Source organism: Neolamprologus multifasciatus, chromosome 2 (assembly GCF_963576455.1).
Source record: "Neolamprologus multifasciatus chromosome 2, fNeoMul1.2, whole genome shotgun sequence".
Classification (NCBI taxonomy): domain Eukaryota; kingdom Metazoa; phylum Chordata; class Actinopteri; order Cichliformes; family Cichlidae; genus Neolamprologus; species Neolamprologus multifasciatus.
The window spans coordinates 28,211,258-28,224,752 of NC_140440.1; the positions used below are offsets into that span (position 1 = coordinate 28,211,258).

At 40.3% G+C, this 13,495-nt stretch overlaps 1 protein-coding gene and 2 pseudogenes across 10 annotated transcripts in view; all 3 read left to right on the forward strand.

Annotated features, from left to right (window-relative positions):
• Window positions 1-13,495, forward strand: part of LOC146524618 (protocadherin alpha-C2-like) — a 216,634-nt gene that overhangs the window by 29,103 nt on the left and 174,036 nt on the right. Inside the window, exon 1 of one of the 10 annotated variants that reach the window (XM_085174077.1) lies at window positions 1-3,298. The exons of 8 other annotated variants lie outside the window; for them this stretch is intronic. In XM_085174077.1, coding sequence (XP_085030203.1) covers window positions 953-3,298 — 2,346 coding nt within the window. In that variant the 5' untranslated portion in view covers window positions 1-952. Of the gene's footprint in view, window positions 3,299-11,119; window positions 13,493-13,495 lie in introns of those variants that run through there. One more of the 10 variants, XM_085174023.1, reaches the window with a different exon arrangement.
• Window positions 3,328-6,395, forward strand: LOC146524620 (protocadherin alpha-8 pseudogene; annotated as a pseudogene).
• On the forward strand, window positions 7,942-11,012 carry LOC146524621 (protocadherin alpha-3 pseudogene; annotated as a pseudogene).

Genomic DNA, 13,495 nt, shown 5'->3' on the forward strand with positions numbered 1-13,495 from the left:
CCTTAACACCCTTTTGTAAAAACATTTTCCCTTTCCGTTTTCGGTTTGCTTTACAATATCAGTTATAATGGCAGTAAGTAGCATAGTGGTGCAGTGGTTCGCGCTATTACTTCAAAGCAAGAAAGTTTGGGTTCGTCTGGCTGGGTGGAGTTTGTACGCTTCCCGAGCCACTCTGTTCAATGTGCTAAACATCAGCTGTTTTCCTGCTGTTTTTTTTTTTTTTAGATCATATTCACTGATAAATTATAAAGCCATAACAATAACAATAACAATACTAATCCTTTGTAGTTTTGCGAACTATTCGCTGCCCTTGGTGCTGATTGGTTTTTTCCCCTTCTTTTTTTTGTCTTTGAGCATGTGTTGGGAGCCTTTACTGGTTCTCTTGGTAGTTGTTTATATGTCACTTTTTGCAATGAAAGTTCTGTGGGAGAGCCTGTGATTGCTATCCGGGGTGCCAAAAACTATCAGGCTATCAGGTGAAGGAATGTTAAAGAAACACAATGATTGATTAATGCCATTATCTGTTGGAGCAAGTTATCAGCAAGTTTTTATGGGGTAAATCGAGAGAAAAAGGGAAGAGACTAGAAAAATGTTAAAACACTAAATTTCTATTGGCTGTTCGAGAGCCAGTCAACTTTAATTCAGTTCTCAAGCCTAAAATGGGATTCAATCAATGGGGGAAAAACAAAAAAAACAAAAAAAACAAAAAAACAAAAAACAGCATATGAGGTTCTTTCTCAGCACAGCCTCTGGGTGTCACTATGAAATCAGAAAACCTTTAAGAACATTGTCCCTCCCCTTGCAAACCCTTTGTCTGAGCTGAGCACACCACTTGGACCAAATATACCAGCCGACAAAACCCTGTTGTTGGTTTTGTAAATATGCGGCGGTAAGCGAGTCGGTTATTGTTCTTGGCATTAACAGCTCCTGTGGATTTATATGCTGTTGGAAAATGATGGAGACTCCAACAAGTCACTACTCCCGGTTTGCCTTTTATTTGGCGTTGATGCTATTTTCCGGAAGAGAAGCTTTGGCTCAAATAAGATATTCTGTTGCAGAGGAGGTGGACGATGGCACTGTTGTTGGAAATGTTGCGAAGGATCTCGGGCTTGATGTAACCTCTTTGGGTGACCGACGGTTCCGTGTTGTCTCTGGAAGTGAGGACGGTATTTTTGAGGTAAACCAGAATAGTGGGGCATTGTATGTCAGTAATCATATCGATAGAGAGGAACTCTGTCAGGGCAGCGGTGCTTGCCGCATGGAGGTAAAAATTCTTGTAGAGAACCCTTTGGAAATACACTACATAATCGTAGAAATTACTGACATAAATGATAATTCTCCTAGTTTTCCTGCAAGAGAGCAGACATTTGAAATAGCTGAACAAACACTGCCAGGGAAGAGATTTCAGCTGCACACTGCTCGCGACCCCGATGCTGGAATTAACTCTATTCGTACATATACTATAACCTCAAATGAACATTTTGAAGTAAATATCCGTCAAAGTGATGCAGGAAAGGTACCGTTTTTAGTGCTTAAGAAATCACTAGATAGAGAACAAAATAATGAACACAAGCTAGTTATGACAGCTGTCGATGGAGGAAAACCTCCAAGATCAGGCACATTAAATGTTACCATAACTGTTCTGGACAGTAATGACAATCGTCCAATATTTAGTCAGGAGATTTATCACTTGTCTATAAAAGAAAACATACCCGTCGGTGCATCAGTATTTAGAATGAATGCAACAGATTATGATGAAGGTACTAATGGAGAAGTTGAATATGCTCTGGGAAAAACTTTATGGCAGAAAGTTTATGATATTTTTGAACTGGACAAAATAAGTGGAGAAATTACGGTCAAAGGAGTAGTGGACTATGAAGAAAACAACGTGTATGAACTGGATGTTGAGGTATCGGATAAAGGAACGCCTCCATTGATGGGCGAGTGTAGACTAATTATAAAAGTACTGGATGTCAACGATAACCCGCCTGAAATCGAAGTTACATCACTTTCAAACACAGTGCCTGAAGATTCAAAGCTTGGCACCGTTATTTCGCTTCTTAGTGTGAAAGACAAAGACTTCGGTGTGAATGGAAAAATAATATCAAGCATTATTAATGAAGTCCCTTTTGAATTAAAACCTTCTTATAAGGAAAACACATACTCAGTGGTAACTAAGGATGTTTTGGATCGAGAGGTGGTGTCCCATTATGAAATAACAATAAAAGCCACCGACTGCGGTGAACCTCCACTATCTACTTTTAAAACTCTGCGCATTGAGATATCAGACGTAAATGACAACAGTCCCCATTTCAAACAAAATCCTTTAGAGTTTTATCTCGTAGAAAACAACGCTGCTGGAAAGTCTATATTTTCTGTAAGCGCTTCAGACAATGACTTAAATGACAATGCAGCCATTTCATATCACATTATGAGAGAGGGGCGCCAAAATGACGTTATGTCATCCCTGAATATAAACAGCGATAACGGACAAATCACTGCGCTGAAAAGTTTTGACTTTGAAACGCTGAAAACTTTCCAGTTCCAAGTTGTTGCCTCAGATTCTGGAACTCCGTCACGAAGCAATAACGTCACAGTCAACGTCTTCATCCTGGATCAGAACGACAACGCTCCAGTCATCCTGTATCCACTCAGCTCCAACGGTTCTGCTCAAGGTGTGGAGGAGATTCCCCGAAACGTCAACGCAGGACACTTGGTGACTAAAGTCAGAGCCTATGACGCTGATATAGGATATAACGGCTGGTTGCTCTTTTCACTGCAGGAAGTGACTGACCACAGTCTCTTTGCTTTGGACCGCTATACAGGACAGATCAGAACACTTCGCTCATTCACAGAGACAGACGAGGCTGAGCATAAACTGCTCATACTGGTCAAAGACAACGGCAACGTTTCTCTCTCAGCAACAGCTACTGTGATTGTCAAACTTGTGGAGCCCAAAGAGGCTTTTGCAGCTTCTGATGTTAAAAGTGCAGCAAAAGATGATGAGGACAGTAATGTCATATTTTACCTCATGATAACTTTGGGCGCAGTTTCTGTACTTTTTCTCGTCACTATCATCGTGCTGATTGCAATGCAGTGCTCCAAATCCACAGACTATACTTCTAAATATCTGCCAGAGACTAATTACGATGGGACACTGTGTCACAGCATCCAGTACAGATCAGGAGAGAAGCGGTACATGCTAGTTGGACCCAGGATGAGTATAGGATCTACTTTAGTCCCGGGAAGTCATGCAAATACTCTAGTGCTTCCTGATAGGAGACGTCCTTCTGAAGAGGTAAGACGTTGCCCATCATTTTTTAATTAGTTTAATTTCTATTTCACAAACCGACGCCCTGAAACAGTACTTACTGGGGTATTTTAACATCTATACAAATACACGTTTCCTTTTATTTATTTTGGTCTCAGCTTTTGAGAAGTTTCCCTTACAAAGTTGAAAAAAAGTTAAGAAATGTATAGTTGTGACGCGTGGGTCTTACACGTTCCCAGCTTTAAATCTAGAATTAGTCAATTTATGGGCAGTATGCATCAGCTTTGTTGTTTTAACACATATCTATATTCGCTGTGTGAAATAAACTCTGTATAACTACTTGATGCCCATGGCGATCAAAGTAAAAATGAAATTCATCCCTATAGAATCAATCTAAGTACTATCAGATCCATGTTTCCTAATGCTTCTTCGAGTGCATTAAGTTCTATGGCAGGAAAAAATAGTACATTCGCTTTAATTTGTAAGGCGGAAAGAAAGCATATAGAGAAGATAAAATATATGTATAATATGAATCACGTTTTGTAACACATCTCCTCTGGGTGTCACTCTTACATCGGAAGAAAAAAATGACTCCGTCCCTCCTCTTTCAAGGCTTTTGTTTCAGATTGAGGAGGGCAAATTGCGCGTTAAAACCAAACCCACCAGCTGATGGACGGTTGCTATTTTGCAAATATGCGATAACTTGCTGTTTGTCGACGCAGGGAGCTTCTGTGTATGTAGGTACTGTTAAATAGCTATGAAGATCACTACAGGATCACGAACGATGAAGGGTTACTGGTTTGTTTTTCATTTGGCCGTATTGCTGCTCTTTGGGAAGGAGGCTTTTTCTCAGATACGATATACTGTTCCAGAGGAGGTTGCAGATGGAACTGTAGTTGGAAATATTGCGAAAGATCTGGGCCTTGACATCAATTCTTTGGCTGATCGACGTTTTCGTGTTGTGTCTGGAAATACGGACGTCTTTTTTGAGGTAAACCAGGACAATGGGGCTCTCTATGTTCGCAAGAAAATCGACAGAGAGGTTCTCTGTCAAGGAAGTGGCGCGTGCTTATTGGAGCTAAAAATTCTTGTTGAAAACCCACTGGAAATGCATTATGTAGTTGTGGAAATTACTGATGTAAATGATCATTCTCCTAATTTCTCCGAAAGAAATCAGAGATTTGAAATAGCCGAACATACATTGCCAGGAAGGCGGTTCCAGCTACACACCGCTCGTGATCCTGATGCAGGACTTAATTCCATTCATACCTACACCTTAACACCAAACGATCATTTTGAATTAGATGTCCGCCAAAGTGACGAGGACAAAATACCATTTTTAGTCCTAAAAAAGTCGCTGGACAGAGAGCAAAAATGCAACCATTCGCTTGTGGTTACAGCAGTTGATGGGGCTAAACCTCCAAGATCGGGAACCCTAAATGTTACCGTTATTGTTCTAGACAGTAATGACAATCGCCCAATGTTTAGTAAGGATGTTTATGAAATTTCAGTCCCAGAAAACGTTTTGATTGGCACCAAAATATTTAAAATTAATGCGACAGATCCAGATGAAAACTTAAATGGAGCAGTTGAATATAGCCTTGGAAAAACACTAAAGAAGAAAGTGTATGATATATTTGAACTGGACAAGTTAAGTGGGGAAATTATAGTAGAGGGATTGATTGACTATGAAGAAAATGACGTTTACAAACTTGATATTGAGGCGTCCGATAAAGGAACACCCCCACTGACGGGTGAGTGCAGAGTCATCATAAAAATCACAGATGTTAATGACAATCCACCAGAAATAGAAATCACGTCACTATCAAATTCAGTATCCGAGGACTCCAAACCTGGCACAGTTATTTCTCTACTTAGTGTAACAGATAGAGATTCCGGAGTGAACGGAAATATTATTACAAGCATAATCTCAGACGTGCCTTTTGAATTAAAGCCTTCGTATAAGGAAAATATATATTCAGTTGTAACCAAGGGACTTTTAGATCGAGAAAAAGTGTCTTATTATGAAATAACAATGAAAGCCACGGATTGTGGTGAGCCTCCACTATCTACTTTTAAAACCCTTAGCGTTCAAATATCAGATGTAAACGATAACATCCCACAATTCTCGCAGAATCCACTACAGGTTTACCTGTCAGAAAACAACGTTGCTGGAAAGCCAATATTTTCAGTAAGCGCGACGGATAAAGACTTGAACGACAATGCAGCCATTTCATATCACGTTGTGAGAGAAGGGAGTAAAAATGATATACTGTCTTTCCTAAGTGTGAATTCAGATAATGGACAAATCACCGCGCTGAAAAGTTTTGATTTTGAAACGCTGAAAACTTTCCAGTTCCAAGTTGTTGCCTCAGATTCTGGAACTCCGTCACTAAGCAACAACGTCACAGTCAACGTCTTCATCCTTGATCAGAACGACAACGCTCCAGTCATCCTGTATCCACTCAGCTCCAACGGTTCTGCTCAAGGTGTGGAGGAGATTCCCCGAAACGTCAACGCAGGACACTTGGTGACTAAAGTCAGAGCCTATGACGCTGATATAGGATATAACGGCTGGTTGCTCTTTTCACTGCAGGAAGTTACTGACCACAGTCTCTTTGCTTTGGACCGCTATACAGGACAGATCAGAACACTTCGCTCATTCACAGAGACAGACGAGGCTGAGCATAAACTGGTAATACTGGTCAAAGACAACGGCAACGTTTCTCTCTCAGCAACAGCTACTGTGATTGTCAAACTTGTGGAGCCCAAAGAGGCTTTTGCAGCTTCTGATGTTAAAAGTGCAGCAAAAGATGACGAGGACAGTAATGTGATCTTTTACCTCATGATAACTTTGGGCGCAGTTTCTGTACTTTTTCTCGTCACTATCATCGTGCTGATTGCAATGCAGTGCTCCAAATCCACAGACTATACATCTAAATATCTGCCAGAGACTAATTATGATGGGACACTGTGTCACAGCATCCAGTACAGATCAGGGGAGAAGCGGTACATGCTCGTTGGACCCAGAATGAGTATAGGATCTACTATAGTCCCGGGTAGCCATGCAAACACATTAGTTCTACCCGACAGGCGGAGAGCATCTGAAGAGGTAAGACCTTAACACCCTTTTGTAAAAACATTTTCCCTTTCCGTTTCCGGCTTGCTTTACAATATCAGTTATAATGGCAGTAAGTAGCATAGTGGTGCAGTGGTTCGCGCTATTACTTCAAAGCAAGAAAGTTTGGGTTCGTCTGGCTGGGTGGAGTTTGTACGCTTCCCGAGCCACTCTGTTCAATGTGCTAAACACCAGCTGTTTTCCTGCTGTTTTTTTTTTTTTTTTTTAGATCATATTCACTGATAAATTATAAAGCCATAACAATAACAATAACAATAACAATAACAATAACAATCCTTTGTAGTTTTGCGAACTATTCGCTGCCCTTGGTGCTGATTGTTTTTTTTCCCTTTCTTTTTTTTTTCTTTGAGCATGTGTTGGGAGCCTTTACTGTCTCTCTTGGTAGTTGTTCATATGTCACTTTTTGCAATTGAAGTTCTGTGGGAGAGCCTGTGATCGCTATCCATGGTGCCAAAAACTATCAGGCTATCAGATGAAAGAATGTTAAAGAAACACAATGATTGATTAATGCCATTATCTGTTGGAGCAAGTTATCAGCAAGTTTTTATGGGGTAAACCGAGAGAAAGAGGGAAGAGACTAGAACAATGTTGAAATACTAAATTTCTATTGGTTGTTCAAGATCCAGTCAACTTTAATTCAGTTCTTAGCTTGTAGCTTGTTCTCAGTTAGCAGTGTTACTCATCTAGTCACACTCAGGTTATACATTTGCTGCATGTGTTACCGTTTCCGTGAAATCACACTGCAGCAAAACAGTCATCTTTATGACGTAGTATATGGTGGTTTTGAAAATGAAGTGCTTTAAAACATGATTAAATTTTCATTTTTTACTGTAGTTACCTTTGAGACGGTTTTAATTAACAATACTATTACCAATATTATAGCTAAGCTGCAATAACCAGAATAGTTTCTTGTAAATAGGAGAACAGTTTTTGATATTAATATGTTACATTTTCCGGTTACGTTTGTCAACCTCCGCTTTCTGTTGGTGTTACAATTACAGGTATCTTTGGTAACGAGAGCAGCTATGTCAAGAGGAGCTGTCGCTGTCCGTAGTGCTGAAATATACTGTGGCGCGTTGCCGGTTCCATTCAAAGTAGGGTGTCAGATTAATATACTGTTATGTAAAAGCAGAGAAATTAAATCTTTCTTCAGTACTATTAAAAAAAGGAATACAAAATTCAACTGGTGAAATTCAGGGGAAAGAAATACTTCAAGTATCCTTAAGTAAGTGGATATAACTCTTTTATCGCTATGGTCCTTAGTGACAAATTTTGCACATAAAATACATACCTGTAATGGTCTTTACTTAAAATCATCAGAAATAAACATACAGAGTTGTCCTCTTGGTGTCACTATAACATAAATGACCATAAAAACACAGTCCCTCCCCTAACAAAGCTTTTTGTCTGGTGGTTCACAGCAACGAATGCATAATATCTAAAAACGGGAGTCGGATGAGAAGTGATCGTAATCGCAAATATAATTATTATAGAAACAGATTCAGGTGTCATCGTGTGCAACTGGACAACAATGAGGAATGGAAAACCGTATCGATGCTGTGAGTGCTTCTGGGTTGCTTTTTATTTGACACTGCTGCTGGTTTTCGGAAAGCGGGCTTTGGCTGATTTGAGATACTCTGTTCCGGAGGAGGTCAAAGAAGGAACTACTGTTGGAAATGTGGCCAAGGATCTTGGTATTGACAAAACCTCTTTGACTGATCGTCGGTTCCGTGTTGTTTCTGGATTTAAGGACGCGTTTTTCGAGGTAAACCCGGACAATGGGGCTTTACAGGTTCGTAAGAAAATCGACAGAGAAAAGCTTTGTCAAGGTAGCGGTTCATGCCTTATTGAGCTAAAGATCCTTGTTGAAAATCCCCTGGAAATGCATCATATTGCTGTAGAAATTGCTGATGTAAATGATCATTCCCCCAGCTTTTCTGAAAAGGAGCAGACCTTTGAAATGGCCGAGCATACACCTCCGGGAACACGATTCCAGCTTCACGCGGCTCGTGATCCTGATGCTGGAATAAACTCTATCCGCATATACACACTAACGTCAAATGAGCATTTCGATATTGAGATTAGTCAAAGTGATGAGGACAAAATACCATTTCTAGTGCTGAAGACATCTTTAGACAGAGAACAAAAGAATAAACACTTGCTAACTGTAACAGCAGTTGATGGAGGTAAACCTCCAAAATCAGGCACGCTTAATGTATCCGTTATTGTTCTTGACAGTAATGATAATCGCCCGACATTCAGTCGGGAGACTTACCAAATTGAAATAAAAGAAAATGTCTCTGTTGGTGCTGTTGTTGCAACTGTAGCTGCTATAGACCCAGATGAAGGCACTAACGGGGAAATAGAGTACAGCCTGAGCAAAACATTAGCGCGTAAAGTTTATCAGATATTTGAACTGGATAGTGTAAGTGGACAAATTACGCTAAAAGTAGCATTAGATTTTGAGGATTCTGAGATTTATAAACTAGACGTTGAAGCATCTGATAAAGGACAACCTCCATTAATCGGAAGGTGTAGAGTAATAATAAAGATACAAGACATTAATGACAATGCACCAGAAATAGAAGTCACGTCACTATCAAATACAGTAACCGAAGATTCAAAGCCTGGTACAGTTATTTCACTTATCAGTGTAACGGATAAAGACTCTGGACTTAATGGAAAAATAATTACACACATGACCGACAATGCACCTTTCGAATTAAAAGCTTCTTACAAGGAAAACATATATTCCGTGGTCACGAAGGGAGTGTTAGATCGAGAAACTGTACCAGAATACGAAGTAATAATAACAGCTACAGACTGTGGTGAGCCTCCTTTATCCAGTTTTAAAACTCTTAGCATTCAGATAGCAGATGTAAATGACAACAGTCCACAATTTCCCCAAAACCCATTACAGTGTTACGTGACAGAAAATAACTTCGCAGGTGCGCCAATATTTTCTGTAAGTGCAGTAGACCTCGATGCAAATGAAAACGCAGCTATTTCATATCATCTTCTGAGAGAAGGTGGTGAAAATTATGTAATATCTTTTCTAAATGTGAATTCAGATAATGGACAAATCACCGCGCTAAAAAGTTTTGATTTTGAAACGCTGAAAACTTTCAAGTTCCAAGTTGTTGCCTCAGATTCTGGAACTCCGCCACTAAGCAACAATGTCACAGTCAACGTTTTCATCCTTGATCAGAACGACAACGCTCCAGTCATCCTGTATCCACTCAGCTCCAACGGTTCTGCTCAAGGTGTGGTGGAGATTCCCCGAAACGTCAACGCAGGACACTTGGTGACTAAAGTCAGAGCCTATGACGCTGATATAGGATATAACGGCTGGTTGCTCTTTTCACTCCAGGAAGTTACTGACCACAGTCTCTTTGCTTTGGACCGCTATACAGGACAGATCAGAACACTTCGCTCATTCACAGAGACTGACGAGGCTGAGCATAAACTGCTCATACGAGTCAAAGACAACGGCAACGTTTCTCTCTCAGCAACAGCTACTGTGATTGTCAAACTTGTGGAGCCCAAAGAGGCTTTTGCAGCTTCTGATGTTAAAAGTGCAGCAAACGATGATGAGGACAGTAATGTCATATTTTACCTCATGATAACTTTGGGCGCAGTTTCTGTGCTTTTCCTCGTCAGTATCATCGTGCTGATTGCAATGCAGTGCTCCAAATCCACAGACTATACATCTAAATATCTGCCAGAGACTAATTATGACGGGACATTGTGTCACAGCATCCAGTACAGATCAGGAGAGAAGCGGTACATGCTAGTTGGACCCAGAATGAGTATAGGATCTACTATAGTCCCTGGAAGCCATGCAAATACACTGGTGATGCCAGATAGGAGGAGAACATCTGAGGAGGTAAGACTAACATATAGCACATACTGTGCATCCAGCTCAGATGTGTCTCAGCTGTTATTTGGTCTGCAAGATGAAACCTTTTGATAACTCATGATGAATGAATTAATGGGTTCGTTGATTTTTGTATCCATATCAATACAAAAATGTGTACAAATTCAAAATAATTACCAATACTTTCGTTATCAATATAAAGAAGGCCTATGAGTTTGTTTGTTTTTAGATTTCTTTTAGTAGAACTATCGAAAAAATATATACAACAACACCCACTACTACTGTTACTAACAGAAACAAAAACAACAACAATAATAATAATGAGAAGAAGAAGAAGAAGAAAAAAAGAAGAAGCAAACATTGCGCAGCGTTTTGTCTCTGATCCTGCATGTATGTCCTTCCGACGTGACGTGTTAAATTGTTAATGTGGCGGAGTTTACTAATATACACCGTTTATTTTCTCAATGACACGTGAGACTAATAAAAGGTCTCTGACTGTAAATATGGCAGAGCCCTGCCCTTAGCCTATTATAGTGTGTTTGCTGCAACTTGCGTTTATCTGATGACTTATGTTGAGGTGGCTGTTGTTACTAACGTAAAGGAAAACCTTTCAAAGTATAAATCGTCTAAAATGTTGTCCTCTTGGCGTCACTGTTACACCGAGCATTCCATAAAGGAATTAGGTCCTCCCCTAAGAAGGCTTTTGTTTGATACCTCACAGCAAAGCTGATGTGAGTCGGATGAGGCGGTGCCATATGTTTTCTTTACATACTTTACGAAAAGCCAAGGATATATAAATTGAGCTTCCTGGAGAAATATGGTTTATGTGTAAATGTGTTGTTTGAGAAGAATGGCTGAGAGAACACGAAGCAGAACAGGCAACCGCTGTTGCTTTGCTTTATATTTGTCTTTGCTGCTGATTTTCGGAGAGCAGGCTTTCGCTGAACTGAGATACTCGATTCCAGAGGAGATGAAAGAAGGGACTATTGTTGGAAATGTTGCCAAGGATCTTGGTCTTGACAAAACCTCTTTGGCCGATCGTCTGTTACGTGTTGTATCGGGCTCTAAGGATTCGTTTTTCGAGGTGAATCCGGACAATGGAGTATTACTGGTTCGTAAGAAAATCGACAGAGAGGAACTGTGCCATGGAAGTGGTGCTTGCATGATAGAGCTAAAAATGCTTGTAGAGAACCCACTGGAAATCCACTATGTAGCTGTAGAAATTACTGATGTAAATGACCATTCCCCGAGTTTTTCTGAAAAACAGCAAACCTTTGAAGTAGGAGAACAATCATCCCCGGGAACACGATTGGAACTGCATGCGGCCCGTGATCCTGATGCTGGCATAAATTCTATCCGCACATATTCATTATCTTCAAATGATCACTTTGATATAGAGATTAGTCAAAGTGATGAGGAAAAAATACCATTTCTAATTCTGAAGAATTCCTTAGACAGAGAAAAAAAGCATAAACATTTCCTCTTTGTAACCGCGGTTGATGGAGGTAAACCTCCGCGATCAGGCACGCTTAATGTTTCCATTACTGTTCTTGATACTAATGATAATCGCCCGACGTTTAAACAGGATACTTATCAAATAGAAATATTTGAAAACGTTTCGGTTGGAACGACTGTTGCAAACGTAAATGCAACAGATCCGGATGAAGGGACAAATGGGGAATTAGAGTATAGCCTTAGTAAAACATTAGCGCGTAGAATTTATGAAATATTTGAACTGAATAGTGTAAGTGGAGAAATTACACTGAAAGGAGGGTTAGATTTTGAAGATTCCGAGGTTTATAAACTAGATGTGCAGGCGTCAGACAAAGGAACGCCTCCTTTAACAAGCAGGTGTAGAGTGATTGTGAAAATTAAGGACGTCAATGACAATCGACCGGAAATAGAAGTCACGTCACTGTCAAATACAGTAACCGAAGATTCAAAGCCTGGTAAAGTTATTTCACTTATCAGTGTAACGGATAAAGACTCTGGAGTTAATGGGAAAATTATTTCACGGATAACTCAGGGCATTCCTTTTGACTTAAAACCATCCTATAAAGAAAATACTTACTCAATTGTTACTAGCGGGTTTCTGGACCGAGAGGTGGTGTCACATTATGATATTACAATAGAAGCTACTGACTGTGGTGAGCCTACTTTATCTAGTTTTAAAACTCTTAGCATTCAGATAGCAGATGTAAATGACAACAGTCCGCAATTCCTGCAAAACCCATTACAGTGTTATCTGTCAGAAAATAACTTCGCAGGTGCGCCAATATTTTCTGTAAGCGCATCGGACAACGATGCAAATGAAAACGCAGCTATCTCATATCATCTTCTGAGAGGAGGTGATGAAAATGACGTCACAGCTTTCCTAAATGTGAATTCAGATAATGGACAAATCACTGCGCTGAAAAGTTTTGATTTTGAAACGCTGAAAACTTTCAAGTTCCAAGTTGTTGCCTCAGATTCGGGAACTCCGTCACTAAGCAACAACGTCACCGTCAACGTCTTCATCCTGGATCAGAACGACAACGCTCCAGTCATCCTGTATCCACTCAGCTCCAACGGTTCTGCTCAAGGCGTGGAGGAGATTCCCGGAAACGTCAACGCAGGACACTTGGTGACTAAAGTCAGAGCCTATGACGCTGATATAGGATATAACGGCTGGTTGCTCTTTTCACTGCAAGAAGTGACTGACCACAGTCTCTTTGCTTTGGACCGCTATACAGGACAGATCAGAACACTTCGCTCATTCACAGAGACAGACGAGGCTGAGCATAAACTGGTAATACTGGTCAAAGACAACGGCAACGTTTCTCTCTCAGCAACAGCTACTGTGATTGTCAAACTTGTGGAGCCCAAAGAGGCTTTTGCAGCTTCTGATGTTAAAAGTGCAGCAAAAGATGATGAGGACAGTAATGTCATATTTTACCTCATGATAACTTTGGGCGCAGTTTCTGTGCTTTTTCTCGTCAGTATCATCGTGCTGATTGCAATGCAGTGCTCCAAATCCACAGACTATACATGTAAATATCTGCCAGAGACTAATTATGATGGGACACTGTGTCACAGCATCCAGTACAGATCAGGAGAGAAGCGGTACATGCTAGTTGGACCCAGGATGAGTATAGGATCTACTATAGTACCTGGAAGTCATGCAAATACTTTAGTGCTTCCCGACAGGAGACGGACATCTGAAGAGGTA